This window comes from Rhinopithecus roxellana, chromosome 9 (genome assembly GCF_007565055.1).
Source record: "Rhinopithecus roxellana isolate Shanxi Qingling chromosome 9, ASM756505v1, whole genome shotgun sequence".
Classification (NCBI taxonomy): domain Eukaryota; kingdom Metazoa; phylum Chordata; class Mammalia; order Primates; family Cercopithecidae; genus Rhinopithecus; species Rhinopithecus roxellana.
The window spans coordinates 12214710-12232075 of record NC_044557.1 but is presented as its reverse complement, the minus strand read 5'-3'; the positions used below and the strand labels follow the sequence as shown (position 1 = coordinate 12232075).

General features: G+C 38.4%; 1 protein-coding gene across 1 annotated transcript in view; it reads right to left on the bottom strand.

Annotated features, from left to right (window-relative positions):
• PXDNL (peroxidasin like) overlaps positions 1-17366 on the bottom strand; it is a 513952-nt gene that overhangs the window by 137936 nt on the left and 358650 nt on the right. The window contains exons 9-11 of the mRNA XM_030937395.1: positions 11017-11186; positions 4591-4857; positions 105-221 (exon numbers count right to left, since the gene is read on the bottom strand). Of these exons, the coding sequence (XP_030793255.1) occupies positions 105-221; positions 4591-4857; positions 11017-11186 (554 nt within the window). The remainder of the gene's footprint in view (positions 1-104; positions 222-4590; positions 4858-11016; positions 11187-17366) is intronic.

Sequence of the window (17366 nt, the reverse complement as noted above, 5' to 3'; positions counted from 1 at the left end):
ATGTCCATGATATACCTTCGATAATTAATTTAAACCATGTTTTTTACTCTCCACAAAAGAAGGCGTTTATTTTTCCCCACAATTACTTGTAGATATTCTAATACCTGTTTTTGTCCAGATAATTACAGGAGGTGGGTTGCCGTCAGCTTCACAGAGCCACTCTACAGCATGCTCTTCCAGCACCACTTGATCCTTGGGGGCTACTGTAAATTGTGGAGGAGCTAAAGAGAATGAAACATATATCAAAATTGAAAATTATTTTACAAATTTTCAGTGCCAATAGAAAAAAGAAAATGTGTTCAAATATGTCGTGTGATCAGAATTTGTTTCCAATTATATATGAACAAGGTTATAGAGAGGGTGGAGATGCTTCTGTATGTTTGTGCCTGTTTACAAGGAAGCCAGAAATACACACATCTGGTCTGCAAAGCAGAACAGCAGTAGCCAAGGAGAAGAAACTATTTCTAAATCTTATGGCAGCTGTTTCCCATGATTAAATCATATTGGTTATCATTTTACTAGATGTGAAAAACATATTTAAAGCTACAAATCATACTTTAAACTATTAACAAAACCATTTTCTACAAATTTTCACATGCACAATAAAATTTGAAACGAGTTGATTTTTCGATTTCAGAAAGAAAAATAAGCTCCTTAAGATGAATGTTCCTACAACACTTGAAATTAAACTTTTGAAAAAGTCACATTAATGTCAAAATTCAGAGTTCCAAATATTCAGATTTTGTATTATTGATTTTAGATAAATAAGAAATAGCTAATAATTGCATATACCATTCCTGAAAAGGGATTCTGTCCGTGACTCTTTGATTGAATTAAAAAAAAAAATCAATGTGGCCATTTAAGAAGAGCACAATGATCCCCAGTAATGCCTAAGTGATCAAAAGAACTTTCGCAATTGATTTTGTAACTGGAAAGGAGTCCCAATACAGACCCCAAAAGAGGGTTCTTGGACTTTGTGCAAGACAGAATATGAGGCAAATCCATAGAGTAAAGTGAAAGCAGGTTTATTAGGAAAGTAAAGGAATAAAGAATGGCTACTTCACAGGCAGAGAAGCAGTATAGGCTGCTCGGCTGAGTATACGTACAGTTATTTCTCGATTATGTGCTAAACATGGGGTGGATTATTTACGAGTTTTCCAGGAAAGGGGTGAGCAATTCCCAGAACTTAGAGTTCCTCCCCACTTTAGATCATAAGAGGTAACTTCCTGACATTGCCATGGCATTTGTAAACTGTCCTGGTGCTGGTATGAGTGTCTTATAACATGCTAATGCATTATAATTAGCATATAATGAGCAGTGAGAACAACCAGGGGTCACTGTCATTGCCATCTTGGTTTCGGCAGGTTTTTTGCCAGCTCCTTTACTGTGTCTTGTTTTATCAGCAGAGTCTTTGTGCCCTGTATATTGTGCCAACCTCCTATCTCATCCTGTGACTAAGAATGCCAAACTTGCTAGGAATCCAGGCCAGCAGGTCTCATCCTCATTTTACCCAGCCCCCATTCAAGATGGAGTCACTCTGGTTCAAATGCCTTTGACAACCTGACAAATCATTTCTCTGCCTTGTTAGATTTTTGCACAATTCCTCCTACCCCCTTTCTTGCACCTGCATCTGGAAATACAAGAAACATGACAAAGTAAATAATATTTGGCAAAGTGTATTTGTTGCAAGTTTCATACTGTGTGCAGGTACTAAAGAGTTTTTTAAAGTCATCATCGATTCTAGGTAAGGTGCTGGACTAAATAACTATGGTATAAGATAAATTTCCAAGTCACACAAATTCATGGAAACCCTCAGGAATGCCTGCAAGCTATTTGTAATAGAGTTCTAGAAGAGTCAAGCTGGAAAACAGCCCACAAATCAGCAATCTCAGGCTCCTCACTGCACAGATGAGAAAATTCAGACTGTGGGAGGGAGGATTGAATTTCTCTCAGTCAGAGCTAATAAGTAGAAAAGATAGTAGAGAATCTGGGCCGCTCAACCCCCAGCCTGATGTTCTTTCCAGAACATTACACTAACTCCCAAAATTACTAAGAACAACTTAAAAAGAACAAAAATATTTCTACATTAAAAAACAGATTCATGACACAGTAAAAGAGCTATATAACAAAAGATGATTGTAGTTAAAAGAAATAATGTAGTCCTGGTTCTAGGGTTGGGAAATTTGATTTCAACTTTTGAAAAATGCTAACTTTAATAATTATTAAAATAATAAAATTGTATTTTATTTTAATTATTAAAAATATTAACATTTAATAATAACTTTAATAATAGTTAAAGTTCACAGTTAGCCAAGTCTGTGTGAAAAGAATTTTTAAGCTTCACGTGTTCTCACTTTTAACAGAATCCAAGATCCACATCTTAGCAAAGTATAGAAAACATTTAAGAAAATAGTCAGTTTACATTTGTTTCTAACAATAAAATGAGCAGCTTGCTAGGTCGATGAAGAAATTATGAACATCACCAAAGCAGGCAGAGAAGGTGGAATAATTAGACAGGAATGATGAAGCTGACGTCTTTGGGCTTTCCATTTAAAATGATGGCCTTCTGAGACCCACCTCCAGTGCTGAAATAGCACATGCTGAGATGAAGTGTTTTGCTATTTTATTAAAATCTAAGATTCTGGCTACTCATTAAGGTGCTGCCTCACACATAAAGCATTTTGATTTACATTGCTGATAACCATAGGCCTTTTTTCCTATGTGTCCACATTGTGATTCATATCTTTCATTGAAGCTTTTTTGTGTCGTTTTATTTATTATTTATATTTGTTCCAGTCAGTCTGAAAAAGGAAGTTTATCTGTAGTTAACTGTGATTTCAGTTTTAATAGACATTAAAAGATCAAGAACATGGGTCCTGTTAAAATGACACAAAAGGATAGCTCTTAAAATGTTTAATCTATGACTAGGCAAATAAAATCAGCCTTTTAAATACATGCATAGAATGATTAACGGATCTTTTTGAAATCAATTAAACATCTGGACACACAGATCCAAAAGTGACACAAGTACATGGTCACAAATAACAAAGGACAAGCAGATGGCCATTTCAGTGCAAACTCACTGGCAACAAGAAATCATTAGCATATTGCGGTATAAGAAATAGGCAGGATGGTAAATGTTACCAGAGTTCTGTTAAGCGTTGACTGACGCAGATGAGCAGACAGAAACATAGGAAGGAAGTACATGGGAAAAGCTGAGAAACAAAAGCCCAGTACAGTGTCGAATACAGGCAACCACTAGCGTGTGAAAGTGATCAGGCATTAGGTTTCTAAAAAACAGACATTGAACACAAAATGATGTAAGCAAAACAAAACACAAACACAATGTCTTTGAAAGCATTTTTCAATCTCAACATATTAAAAGTTTTAAAATAATGTCTGGGTCCTTTAAAAGTAATTTCCCCCAAGAAAATATTTCATTTCTGCACCTTCTTATTAGAGGAAGGAAAGTATTTTCAGGATATTAGCAGTTCTAGGGAAAAACACAATTTTTTTTCCTGAGACATGTAAATAGGAGCAAGAAAGTATTGATCTATTGCTACTTAAGGAGTTGATGCTAAGCAGTTCAAATTAAAAAACATTCTCTGAATGCAGGAAGCCTAGGCTAGAGGAAGCCTTGTGCTTTATGGAGGCCAAGATCACTCTTGGGGTTCTGAAGTCCTCCCAACTCAGGCACTGCACTAGGCTGGCCACTTCCATTTTTCTCTGTTCTAAGTTTTACAAGGTTCAGTGTTTTGGTAGACAACATCCCATGCAAATCTTAAAATAATGAAACTAAACTCAATCAAAATATTCATGACATCAGGAAGCCCTTAATGTGAATTACCGTACTCTCGTCAACTGATGAAAAACTGTTTTAGAAAGAACAGGACTTTTGGTATGACTCCAATAGCACTTATATTATGCTGTTTATTAAACTCTAACCCTACAGGAGGATGGCATGCAAGCACACATGCACACACACACACGCACACAAACACATCCACACACACACACAAACACATGCACGCACACACACCAGAAAGCAAGGGGCCACCCCAGGCTGAGAACTAAAGTACAAAGAAGAATGTGCCTTCTTTATAACACGATTGCATGCCCATGCTTATAAATTAATTTCTCGATTCAGAATAGTTTTATTATTGCTGTTGTTAAACAGCCTGGCCTTGCAGGAGCCTTCAACATGTCCTCAAGCTCTGTTGAGTAGACAGTTTGGTAAGTGACTATGAACACAGGGCACAGCCTTTTCACTTTCATATCTGTACTGTCTTTCCTGTATCTGTAAAATATTCTGAAGCACAAATATTTCTTGACAGGTTCCTTCCAGATTAATGACTCCATCTCTTTTGTTGCTAATGGTTGATTCTGACCTTTGGATAAAGATTGAAGTAGGAAAGAAAAAAAAAAACTTTTAACTTGAAACAGATTAGCTTTGAAAGTTTTATTGTGTCAAGAAATAATTGGCAAATAAAAATATCTCTCCACTGATGTACATGATGTTATTTAAGTTGAAAAATAATTTTCTGAGTGTGGCGAGAGGAACATTTCAATCATGACCTTCTGCTCCCATACCTTGTACAATTATGTTTGCTGCAGCCTGAACAGAGCCATAGCTATTGCTAGCATGACAGGTAAATCGACCGTGATCCCATTGTGTGATGTTCTGTAAGTAAAGTCCACTGGACGTTGCCACGTGCCTGGATCCATCCAGCTCCAATCCATTGTCCCTGGTCCAAGTGATATGGGGGTGTGGGTGGCCTGTGGCCATACATTCCAAAGTTGTGCTGGTGCCAATTAAAACCTCTGTGTCCTGGGGCTGGATTACAAAGGCTGGTTTGACTGATAGTAAAGGGAGAACAAAACAAAATCCAGCAAGTAGGAGTTAGGAAGATGTATTTATTCTGCATTGCGGTTTTAAGATTATTGTCATTTTCAAAATGCCTTTAAACTAAAATATTACATATATACATTGAATTCCCAGAGAATTAAATCTAAAATAATGAAATGTGGATTTGCTGTGAATACATACTTTTTAAAAAAGATTGCTTGCCTTGATATCATGATGTATTATAGATACTGCAAAGCACCTACACAATACATATTCCTTATTTTAGGGGCTAAATGGTTAAACATTCCCTCTTAAGAATACTCACATTTTTTTTAAACACAATTTAGGCACATGTTACTGGGAATAAATAAAAGTGCTAAGTCTAAGTAGTCATTTCTTCCTCCTGTTTGCTACCTGGAATTCGGGCAGGAATGCATTTGGGTTACAGGAGCCACTTTGTGATTAAGAGGTGAAAATTATGAGGAATAAAGAAACCTATGTGCAAAGCAGATCAAAAAGCAGAAAGAAGTATATTATTGGCTCATTGGGGTAATGTGGCAGCTCTGTGACAGACTACCCCTCTCCTACTTGTGGCATACAAATTAAAATACACATACACACACACAAACACACACACATAGATGCTATGCATTTAAGCAATATCTAGCCAAGCTTTCAGTTACTTTCAGTTAAACGTATTATAAATTGATTCATCAAGTATCCATGTAAATAGAAAATTTAGATTTTCATGTAAGGAGTTCCAGTCTTACAAATTCATAGGAGATTCTCTTTCTGAGCATCTCAAGCAAAAATTAAATACTTGATAAGGTGTTAAAAATGCCTAATGATTGAGTCTAAGTTTGGGAAAGGGGCTCCTCCATTCCTGAGATGAACATACTCAGGAGAATGGAAATAAATTAAATTAATCCAATTCAACAATAAATGTTTAATTTAATTCCTAACAATAGTGAATGTCTTATGTACATTAGTAACATGCCGGATGTTGGAAAGATACAGAGATGAACAAAAGCACTCCTCCTTGTGTGCTCCTACTCTAGCTGCACGAACAGAGGACAGAATACATCATCCATAAAACCACAGCATGCTCTGGAAAGAACTGTCTCAGAGTTAGATGTAAATGTGATAGGAGAACATTCTGGCATGAGGTAAGGGAAAGTATAGGGAAAGCTATTATAATAATTGAAATAAATGTTCTGAAGTAAGTCAGTAGCAGTAGAACCGGAAAAGGAGATAATCTGATGCATCTTAGAACTAAATTTTTAGAGAATTGTGGAAGAAGGAGTAGCACTCAAGGGTGAATCGGAGGTTACTGGAGGAGAGTAATGATATCAATAGAGATAGCAAACACAGGATGCTGTGGGTTTGTGTGGGCAAATGTGTTTAAGAAATGTAAAGATTTACATGTGAAGATAAAAAGAAAGTCCTGGCAACGTTCATTGAAAGCTCAGGAAGGATCTCAGCAATAGAGACTATAAATTTTACATGAAGTATGAAAGCTGAAGGTCTGGGAAGAGCTCAGATGGAAGAGGAAAAAACTGATTAGGGCACAAGGGACTACAGAAAGGGAGGGGAGGACAGCGCTATAAGGAACACCACATTTTAGGCAGGCAAATGAGATTTAAAAAGAGAATTGAGGACATTAGGAAAGGATCAAGAGGAAATAATCTCCTCAAAGTAGAAATAAAATTGAGACAATAATTAATGGCTTACCAACCAAAAAAAATTCCAGGACCAGACGGATTCACAGCTGAATTCTACCAGAGGTAAAAGGAGGAGCTGGTACCATTCCTTCTGAAACTATTTCAATGACTAGCAAAAGAGGGAATCCTCCCTAACTCATTTTATGAGGCCAACATCATCCTGATACCAAAGCCTGGCAGAGACACAACAAAAAAAGACAATTTTAGACCAATATCCCTGATGAACATCGATGCAAAAATCCTCAATAAAATACTGGCAAACTGAATCCAGCAGCACATCAAAAAGCTTATCCACCATGATCAAGTGGGCTTCATCCCTGAGCTGCAAGGCTGGTTCAACATATACAAATCAATAAACGTAATCCACCATATAAACAGAACCAAAGACAAAAACCACATGATTATCTCAATAGATGCGGAAAAGGCCTTTGACAAAATTCAACAGCCCGTCTTGCTAAAAACTCTCAATAAATTCGATATTGATGGAACATATCTCAAAATAATAAGAGCTATTTATGACAAACCCACAGCCAATATCATACTGAATGGGCAAAAACTGGAAGCATTCCCCTTGAAAACTGGCACAAGACAAGATGCCCTCTCTCACCACTCCTATTCAACACAGTGTTGGAAGTTCTGGCTAGGGCCATCAGGCGAGAGAAAGAAATAAAGGTATTCAGTTAGGAAAAGAAGAAGTCAAATTCTCCCTGTTTGCAGATGACATGATTGTATATTTAGAAAACCACATTCTCTCAGCCCAAAATCTCCTTAAGCTGATAAGCAACTAAGTCTCAGGATACAAATCAATGGGCAAAAATCACAGGCATTCTTATACACCAGTAACAGACAAACAGAGAGCCAAATCATGAATGAACTCCCATTCACAATAGCTTCAAAGAGAATAAAATACCTAGGAATCCAACTTACAAGGGATGTAAAGGACCTCTTCAAGGAGAACTACAAACCACTGCTCAGTGAAATAAAAGAGAACACAAACAAATGGAAGAACGTACCATGCTCATGGATAGGAAGAATCAGTATTGTGAAAATGGCCATACTGCCCAAGGTAATTCCATCCCCATTAAGTTACCAATGGCTTTCTTCACAGAATTGGAAAAATACTACTTTTAAGTTCATATGGAATCAAAAAAGACCATGCATTGCCAAGACAATCCTAAGCCAAAAGAACAAAGCTGGAGGCATCACGCTACCTGACTTCAAACTATACTACAAGGCTACAGTAACCAAAACAGCATGGTACTGGTACCAAAACAGATACAGACCAATGGAACAGAACATAGCCCTCAGAAATAATACCACACATCTCAAGTCATCTGATCTTTGACAAACCTGACAAAAACAAGAAGTGGGGAAAGGATTCCCTATTTAATAAATGGTGCTGCAACAATTGGCTAGCCGTAAGTAGAAAGCTGAAACTGGATCCTTTCCTTACTCCTTATACAAAAATTAATTCAAGATGGATTAGAGACTTAACTGTTAGACCTAAAAGCATAAAAACCCTAGAAGAAAACATAGGTAATACCAATCAGGACATAGACATGGGCAAGGACTTCATGTCTAAAACACCAAAAGCAATGGCAACAAATGCCAAAATTGACAAATGGGATCTAATTAAACTAAAGAGCTTCTGCACAGCAAAAGAAACTACCATCAGAGTGAACAGGCAACCTACAGAATGGGAGAAAAATTTTGCAATCTACTCATCTGACAGAGGGCTAATATCCAGAACCTACAAAGAACTCAAACAAATTTACAAGAAAAAACAACCCCATCAAAAAGTGGGCAAAGGATATGAGCAGACACTTCTCAAAACAAGGCATGTATGCAGCCAACAGACACATGAAAAAATGCTCATCATCACTGGCCATCAGAGAAATGCAAATCAAAACCACAATGAGATACCATCTCACACCAGTTAGAATGGCAATCATTAAAAAATCAGGAAACAACAGGCACTGGAGAGGATGTGGAGAAATAGGAACACTTTTACACTGTTGGTGGAACTGTAAACTAGTTCAACCATTGTGGAAAACAGTGTGGCAATTGCTCAAGGATCTAGAACTAGAAATACCATTTGACCCAGCCATCCCATTACTGGGTATATACCCAAAGGTTTATAAATCATGCTGCTATAAAGACACATGCACATGTATGTTTATTGCAGCACTCTTCACAATAGCAAAGACTTGGAATCAACCCAAATGTCCATCAGTGACACACTGGATGAAGAAAATGTGGCACATATACACCATGGAATATTATGCAGCCATAAAAAAATGATGAGTTCGTGTCCTTTGTAGGGACATGGATGCAGCTAGAAGCCATCATTCTCAGCAAACTATCGCAAGAACAGAAAACCAAACACCACATGTTCTCACTCATAGGTGGAATTTAACAATGAGATCACTTGGACACAGAAAGAGGAACATCACACACCGGGTCCTATTGTGGGGAGGGGGGAGTGGGGATGGATAGCATTGGGAGATATACCTAATGTAAATGACGAGTTAATGGGCGCAGTACAACAACATGGCACATGCATACATATGTAACAAGCCTGCATGTTGTGCACATGTTCCCTTGAACTTAAAGTATAATAATAATAATTTTTTACAAATGCTCCTGGGTGCGGGGTCAGACTTGACCTAGAGGCAGAAGGGAAGGAGGCTTTGGAAGGAGACAGTCGTGTTTCAATTAGAAATTACTTGGTGTAATCCCAGCACTTTGGGAGGCCTAAGCAGGAGGATCGCTTAAGGACAGGAGTTTGAGTCCGCAGTGAGCTATGATCATGCCACTGCACTCCAGCCTGGGTGACAGAGTGAGACCTTGTCTCTACAAACATTTTTTAAAGAAATTACTTGGGAACTATGTGAGGAAGTATCATATTCAATCAATCGGTAACTCAAGTGACTTTTTTTCCTGGAAAACCTCTTGATTCCTGCAGTTTCCTCCATTCACTTTGCCACTGCCCTATCCATGCCGCCACCAGCTCTCTTCTGCCCTGTGGCAATTGCTACTGCTGACTTCCTCATCCTGACATGCCTATCTTACCATGCCCTCCTGTTTGTTCTCTGAACTGCCGCCAGCATCGTTTTTCTAAAAGAAAAATCTAATTTTGATCAACTCAGTGTAGCGTCATGAGTAATCTGAGTGATCTGACACCACTTTACACCTCACCAAATCTCATGTCATTCCCAGCCTCTCCTCTCTATGCTCCACGATCATCTCTTGAATGTGCCTTGCTCTGTCTTCCCTATGCTGTCTTTTCTCCTAAAATGGTGCTTCAACCCTACTTCTCTGGCTCTCTCCCACTTGTTTCTTTCAACTGAAAGGTCATTGCTCTTGGGAAGACTTGAATGAATGCAATCCTCCAAGGCTGCTGCTCTAAGTGCTCCCCTCCACTGAGATGGGCTGGAACTGGCTCTGGAGGGCCAGTTGTCAAATTTTCAGTATTCTGCAAACTGATTGCTACACAAAGTCATTCTTAAAATTTTAATTACATAAACTTACAATCAAATAAATTTTATTGACATCAAAACTAACAAATTCATCCCTATTTTTTACATTTTATTATTATCTTTGGTCTCAGGGTTATTATGCCCACTGTGTCTGCACACTAGAAATGCTATATTATGATAAACTTCTGTGCATCTCTTCCAAACTCCACATTCAGTGATATCATTTTGGTAACTAGGAACTGGCCATGGTGAGATTATTTATACAACAGATACTGACAAATGCTGCAAGTCAGGACTCCCTGCTCCTCAGAGTCAATTTACTAACATTTACCAGCACACAACTGTCCTTTATGCTTCTCTTCCCTCTCCTTACACATCATAAAGCTTATTTCTTGAATTATGGCTATCATCTAATATATGATAGGCTCAGTAAGGTGAGAGACAATGTATTTCCATCATGTCAACATGCTATTAATGAAAATTTGTTGCAGTCATTACATCCGGTTTATATAAGCCACTGAAATTATGACAAGGCAAAGCCCCTGGAAGGTTAAATAAGGAACGTGGTTGATAACCATGCAATCTTCAACAGCTAGCTCAGTGGGCATTCAATAAATATGTGTTGGATGAATTCTTGATGAATGAATGATTGAATGAATTTCTGAAAAGAGTAATATTCCTGCCTAGATAACACTGGTTCACTCTGCATAAGGATGCTGGATAGCCGGATGGGGAATCAAAAGGAGAATAGAAAAGTCTTGGAACCACAATATGCTGTACCAGCAAGGAACTAAGGCAGGAAATTAAAATAAACTTCAAGAGGAAAATTTCAAGTTTCTCTAAAACGAAATTAGAAAAATCACAGCCAATGGAAATAGCTTCACTTTGAAGCATTATATACTCTAAAGCAGCAATATTATGTCATTTTCCAGTGCAAATAATTGATAGAACCAGAAAATAATAGTTTTACCTGGACGACTGGAGTATCTGAGCATGGCACTCTGTGTCTTGGCTTCCCCAGCGGAATTTCTGGCCATGCACTGATAGACACCTTGGTCTGACTCTCTGGTGTTTTGGATCATGAGTGTGCCATCATCAAACATATTAAGTCGAGTATCATCTTCCACATCCAATGAATGACTGGAAATATATGTTATACATGTATATTATTTAATCCCATTCATGTTTAAAACTCTTAACAAGACTGAAAATATAATACTATATAGCTATGTTTCATGTCTACCCAATTTGTTTAATTTATTTTATCTGAAAACTTTTAATTATTTCACTTTAAATCCTAGTTATCTGCTTCCTATTTCAAGATTATACCCTGCACAAAGACTGTGAGTCAACATTTGATAGAGGGAAATGGGGTTGAGATGTTCTGTCTTCCTGAGTGGCATGAATTTAGACACTGAAGCAAGCACTCCCATATGACAGACACTTCAGCACATTTTTATACATCTGAATGCCCATTTTTCAGAAAAGAAATCACCAGATGGTAATGTGTAATCTTTTTACCTCCTTCCATGAGTCATTCAGTATTCGTTCATATTTTGTTAAAGTGTAAAACAAATATTCCTATTCAAACCAGCACGGGCTCAAAGCCAAGTAGAATTATATGACTGAGCAGTAAATAACATACCTACCTACCCAGTTGTTGAATATCAGGCCCCTTTCTCTAACTTGAACCATTTGGATACACTAGAAAATTCCCATTTATCAATTAAGTGCATAATCCATTGAGTGCAAGTAGGTTCAGATGTGCAACACCATATTACATCAATAACCACAAGAAAGGGAGTGCCTGCATGAATTATTTTTAGCAATAAATGCAAAGCTACTGACACAGAAACATACGTTAGAAATTTTTACAGATTTTTTTCTGGCCAAGATTTTTTTCTTTAAAATATTTAATGATTATGTATGAGAAGGTATATAGATCTTCACATGTGTATGCTTAGTACTAATGAACGTGTTAGGCATAGATAAAGGAAATCTACTCTCCTCCATCTTCATCACTCAATGCATATTTATTAAACACCAGCTAGGTGTCATCCACAAAAATATCATTCACAGAGAAAAAAAAGTCCAGTAGGAGAATCCCATAGTTCTCCCTCTAATTTGTATATTTGTTTTATAAAGCCAGGTAAACATTTTCCCACAAATTTCAAAATGTACCCACACTGAAGAATAACAATCTATTCCCAAATAGGTAAAAACAGCAAAGCTTGTTAAAGAGATGAAGAAATCATCATTCTTATCTAACCATTTTTGTCATGAAAGATAAGAAAGAGATAATGGCCATATTTCACTTTTATGTTGTAGAGTGGAATCACAGAGTGAAGGCAGGAAAGATGGAGACAATCTGATCTTCTTTAGCCATTGGGTGAGAAAAGCCCAATGTGAAGAAAAAGTACCAATTAGCCAAATAAGAAATTTGAGTTGTCATTTTTGAACAGATAAGTTTCATAAAAAGCAGGCCTGCTTTTGGATAGCCAACAATGCAAGACAAAGGCAAGAAAAGGAGAAACTGGATGCTCCTATCCATATCACCTGTGAAGTTTCTTAGTATAAGTAGCATGGAACGAACATCAGAAAGAATGTTTTTTCAAGGCCGGGGGCAGTACCTCACACCTGTAATCCCAGCACTTTGGGAGGCCAAGGCAGGCAGATTGCCTGAGGTCGGGAGTTCAAGAAATAATATTTTTTCTTAAAGTGCCCAATTCAAGAGGCTCATTTAGTATTAAGCAATTGAATTATTTTAAATGCAATTTTAAGATTATCTAACACTGAACCCAAATAAGACTACTTGCAAAGGAATATGACAAATGATGAAATCACCTTTTTCAGATGATTTAAGTTCCTGGAATTTTGTGCCAAAACTTTGCAGCCCAAAATTTCAAAGGCTACCAGATGTGTATGTGCTATCTATCATCTGGCTACACAATGCAATAGAATTCACCAAGATTCATTATGTTAAAAATTATATAAAACAGGCAGTAGCACATTACAGCCATAAATTCAAAATGCATCATTCCTTTTCCTAGTAATTTCCCTCTTTGTTCATAACCTCTTCATTATGCTCATAAACCTTGTTTGCTCATGAATCATGATGTTCCTTCCCAACAAATCAAAGTCTTCATGTTTCAGTATACTCCTTTCACATTGTCAGTTTGATGCAAATAGCAATCATATGTAAAAACACAAAGGTTTGCAGAGGTAGAATATATGTGAATATATTCTATTTTCTTTGAAAATGTATACATAAACATATTTGATTTAATGAAGACATACAAATAACTTCTATTAAGGTGTTTCATTACAACAATCATTTGTTAAGTGCTTTCTAAGAACTAGGTGTTGTAGCTAGATACCAGAAATATAGATAAATAAGTTATCACCACACAAATTAAAACCATCTTCTATGGACACACACAATGACTCACACCTGTGATGCCAGCATGATGGGAGGCTGAGGTGGGAGGACTGCTGGAGGCCGGGAGCTTGAGACCAGCCTGGGCAACATAGTGAGACCCTGTCTCTAAAAAAAATCTAAAAATTATCCAGATGTGGTGGCATAGGCCTGTAGTTCCAGCTACTTGGAGGCTGAGGCAGGAGGATTGCTTGAGCTCAGAAGTTCAAGCCTGCAGTGAACTATAATTGTGCCACTGAACTCTAGCCTGGGCAAAAGAGTGAGACTCTGTCTCAAAAAAAAAAAAAAAAAAAAAAAAAAAAAAAAAAAAAAAAAAATACTCCACATAGAAAACCACCATCAACCACAAATTATAGTATAGTTGTAAAGTTTGCTTATAATCTACCAGAACTATCAATCATATTTACCATGTTTAGAATTTGAATTTATCTAGAATGGCCTAAATTTCCATAGCTAAACCTCAACATTAAGAAAAGTGTGGAAGACAGCCAACTAGATGCAGCCAGGAAGCCCTTCTCCCACCAGGAGAAGCCAAAATATTGAAAAAGCCATCACACTTTAAACAGATCTTTTGAGGGAAAGCACTGATGATTGCTAGAGGGGAAACACAGACACTGAAGCTGAATAGGGTGGAAGCTGGGAAGCCTGCACAGAGTTGCCAAGTGCCAAGAAGACCCATTCCTCATCCTGATCAGGTCCTAAGGAACAGGTGAGTGAAGGAACTGCAGGGCACCACACCCCCGCCATGGACCTCTGGGATCCTAGCTGCAAGAGATCCCATGATCCTCATAAACATTTAAATTGGTAGGGGAAGGCAGCGACAGAGCTTGAGCCTGCATGGAGCCCAGGTTTTACACATGGGGCAACTCCAGCAAAATGTGACCATAGGTGCCCATGCCCCCAGGCTCTCCACTTTGCTCTGAGTCACTCTAGCCCCTGTTGACTGCTAGGTTGGGATGCAGCAGGGCTGCCTTTCCTACAGGACTGGGGCCAATCTGATCTGCATGCCCCCTTGTCTCTGGACCTCCCAAGGACCCAGCCTAGCTGGTCCCATAAGAGCATGCATACAACACAGCCTCCACTGCCCAGCCTAAGTGCTTTGCCAGCAGCCTGAGAGCACTACAGCCTCCCCAGTACAGCCAGTGCTTGACCCCAGGGGGCTAAAGGACAAAACCACAGGCTCAATCCCAGCCCCCGAGGGTCCAGGCACACAGTTGAAGGATATCAAGCTGAGATCTGTGACCAGAGATTGATCAGGGGAGGAACCCCCAATCTCAGAACACTGCGAAGAGTGAGATGCAGATTTGTGTTCTGGTACAGGAGCTGGGTGTGCCTCCCTGCCACGGGGCTAGTATGGGAAGGATGTGGCCTTTCTGCTAGCCACAGCCTCTGCCTGAGGGAACTCCATGGCCTGAAACAACTGACAGCCCAGCCATCTGGGTGCAGAAGGCTTGGGACAAACCCAGCGGATCGAGTAAGCTATAAGGCAGCCAACAGGAGACCTAGTCAAGGAAGCACAACCTGGGCAGTCCCCGCAGCCATCTGCTGGGCAAAAAACCCCAAGCTGTGGGCACTACACCAACTGCATAGCCAAAACAACTCCACCGTGCCTGGGGTCCTCTGCCCTTGACCTCCTACACAAACACCACCGATAGACTATCACAAAGCACAGAGGACCAGTGGGTCACTAGGGAGTTGTGAGTCTCCCTATCTTTCGGCTCAGGTTTCCCCTAAGAGTGAGAATAGCACAGCCTGTCAGGGCCCCTCTGGGTCTAAGAAAATGTAGGTGCATCGTGATCGGAGGGGGTCCCACAAGGCCCAGGAATAGACTTGGCAAGGAAATATATCTCTCACTCCCTGTCTCTCCCACCCCAGAGCACTGCAGCAAACAAGAACAAGCTGAAATAGAAAAGAAGTGCACAGCTGAGGAAGAGTCTGTGTGTCAGCCCTTACTCTTAAGCATCATCTACTGAGTTGCAGCCTGAAATACACCACCAAACAAAAATTCTTTTAGCACGTATCACCCATGAAACACAATGCAAAAATCTAGCCACAAATTAAGTACCCACACAGAGCCTTGATATTCGGAAAGCACACAGAAGCAAAGTCATTCAACTATATTCAACATACACCACAGTCAAGACCTCAAGGGAAATAAAGAACATAAAAACAAAAAAGCCCCATACAAATGACAGCAACTTCAAAGAGATAAAGAAACACCAGCCCCCTCGAATGAGTAAGAATGAGTGGAAGAACTCTGGCAATTAAAAAAGTCAGAGCATCTTATTACTTCCAAATGACTGCACTGACTCGCCAGCCATGGATCCTAACCAGATTGAAATGGTTAAAGTGACAGACATACAGTTCAGAATCTGGATGGCAAGGAAGCTCAATAAGATAAGGAGAAAGTTGAAACCTAATCCAAGGAAGCCAATAAAATGATCCAATAGTTGAAAGATAATGTAGACATTTTAAGAAGGAACCAAACTGAACTTCTGGAATTGAAAAAGTCACTAAAGGAATTTCATAATACAGTTAGAAGCATTAAAAACAGAACAGACCAAGCAGAGGAAAGAATCTCAGAGCTCAAAAACTGGTTGTTTGAATCAACCAAGTCAGACAAAAAGAGAGAAAAAAGAACTAAAAAGAAGGAATAAAATATCTGAGAAATATGGGATTACATAAGGAGAACAAACCTACAATTCATTGGCATTCCTGAGGGAAAATGAAGAAGAGTAAACAACTAGGAAAATACATTTGAGAATATAGTCCACAAAAATTTCCCCAGTATTGCTAGAGACATCAGCATGCAAATTCAAGAAATTCAGAGAATCCCTGTGAGATATTATACAAGATGACCCCGAGACACACAGTCATCAGATTCTGTGAGGTTAACATGAAAAAAAAAAAAAAAAAACCTTAAGGGAAGCTAGAAAAAAAGGTTAGATTTCTTACAAAGGGAGCCCCATAGGGCTAACAGCAGACTTGTCTGCAGAAGCCTTGCAAGCCAGAAGAGATTGGGGACCTATTGTCAATATGCTTAAAGAAAAGAAATTCCAATCAAGAATTCCATACCCAGCCAAACTATACTTTATAAGTGAAGGATAAATAAAATTCTTCCCAGACAAGCAAATGTTAAGAGAACTGGTTACCACTAGAAAAGCCTTATAAGAGGACCTTAAGGGAGTCCTAAACATGGAAACAAAAGAATGATGCCTACTACCACCAAGACATATTTAAGTACATACCCCATAGATAGACCCTATAATGCAACTACACAATCAAGACTGCCAAACAATCAGCTAAACAACAAGATCAAAACATCACATATCAATATTAACCTTGAATGTAAATAGTCTAAATGGCCATGAAAAGGCACAGGGTTGCAAGTTGGATTTTTAAAAAGACCCAAACTTTTGCTGTCTTCAACAGACTCATCTCACATGTAATGACACACAAAGGCTCAAAGTAAAAGGATGGAGAAAGATCTGTCATGCAATTGGAAAACAAAAAAGGGTAGGAGGTTGTTATTCTTATATAAGATAAAACAGACTTTAAACCATCAACTATAAATAAAAAGACAAATAAGGGCATTACATAATGATAATGAGTTCAATTCAACAAGAAGGCAAAGAAATTCTGAACTTAAATTTGACAGTTGACCAACTAGACTTGATAGCTACAGAACACTTTGTCCAATAATAACAGAATATACATTCTTCTCATCTGTACATGGAAGATGATCACATACTTAGCCATAAAGCAAGTTTCAATAAATGCAAAAACATCAAAATCATACCAACCATACACTCAGACACAATGTAATAAAAATAAAAGTGAATATCAAGAATACCTCTCAAAATATGGAAATTAAACAACTTAAT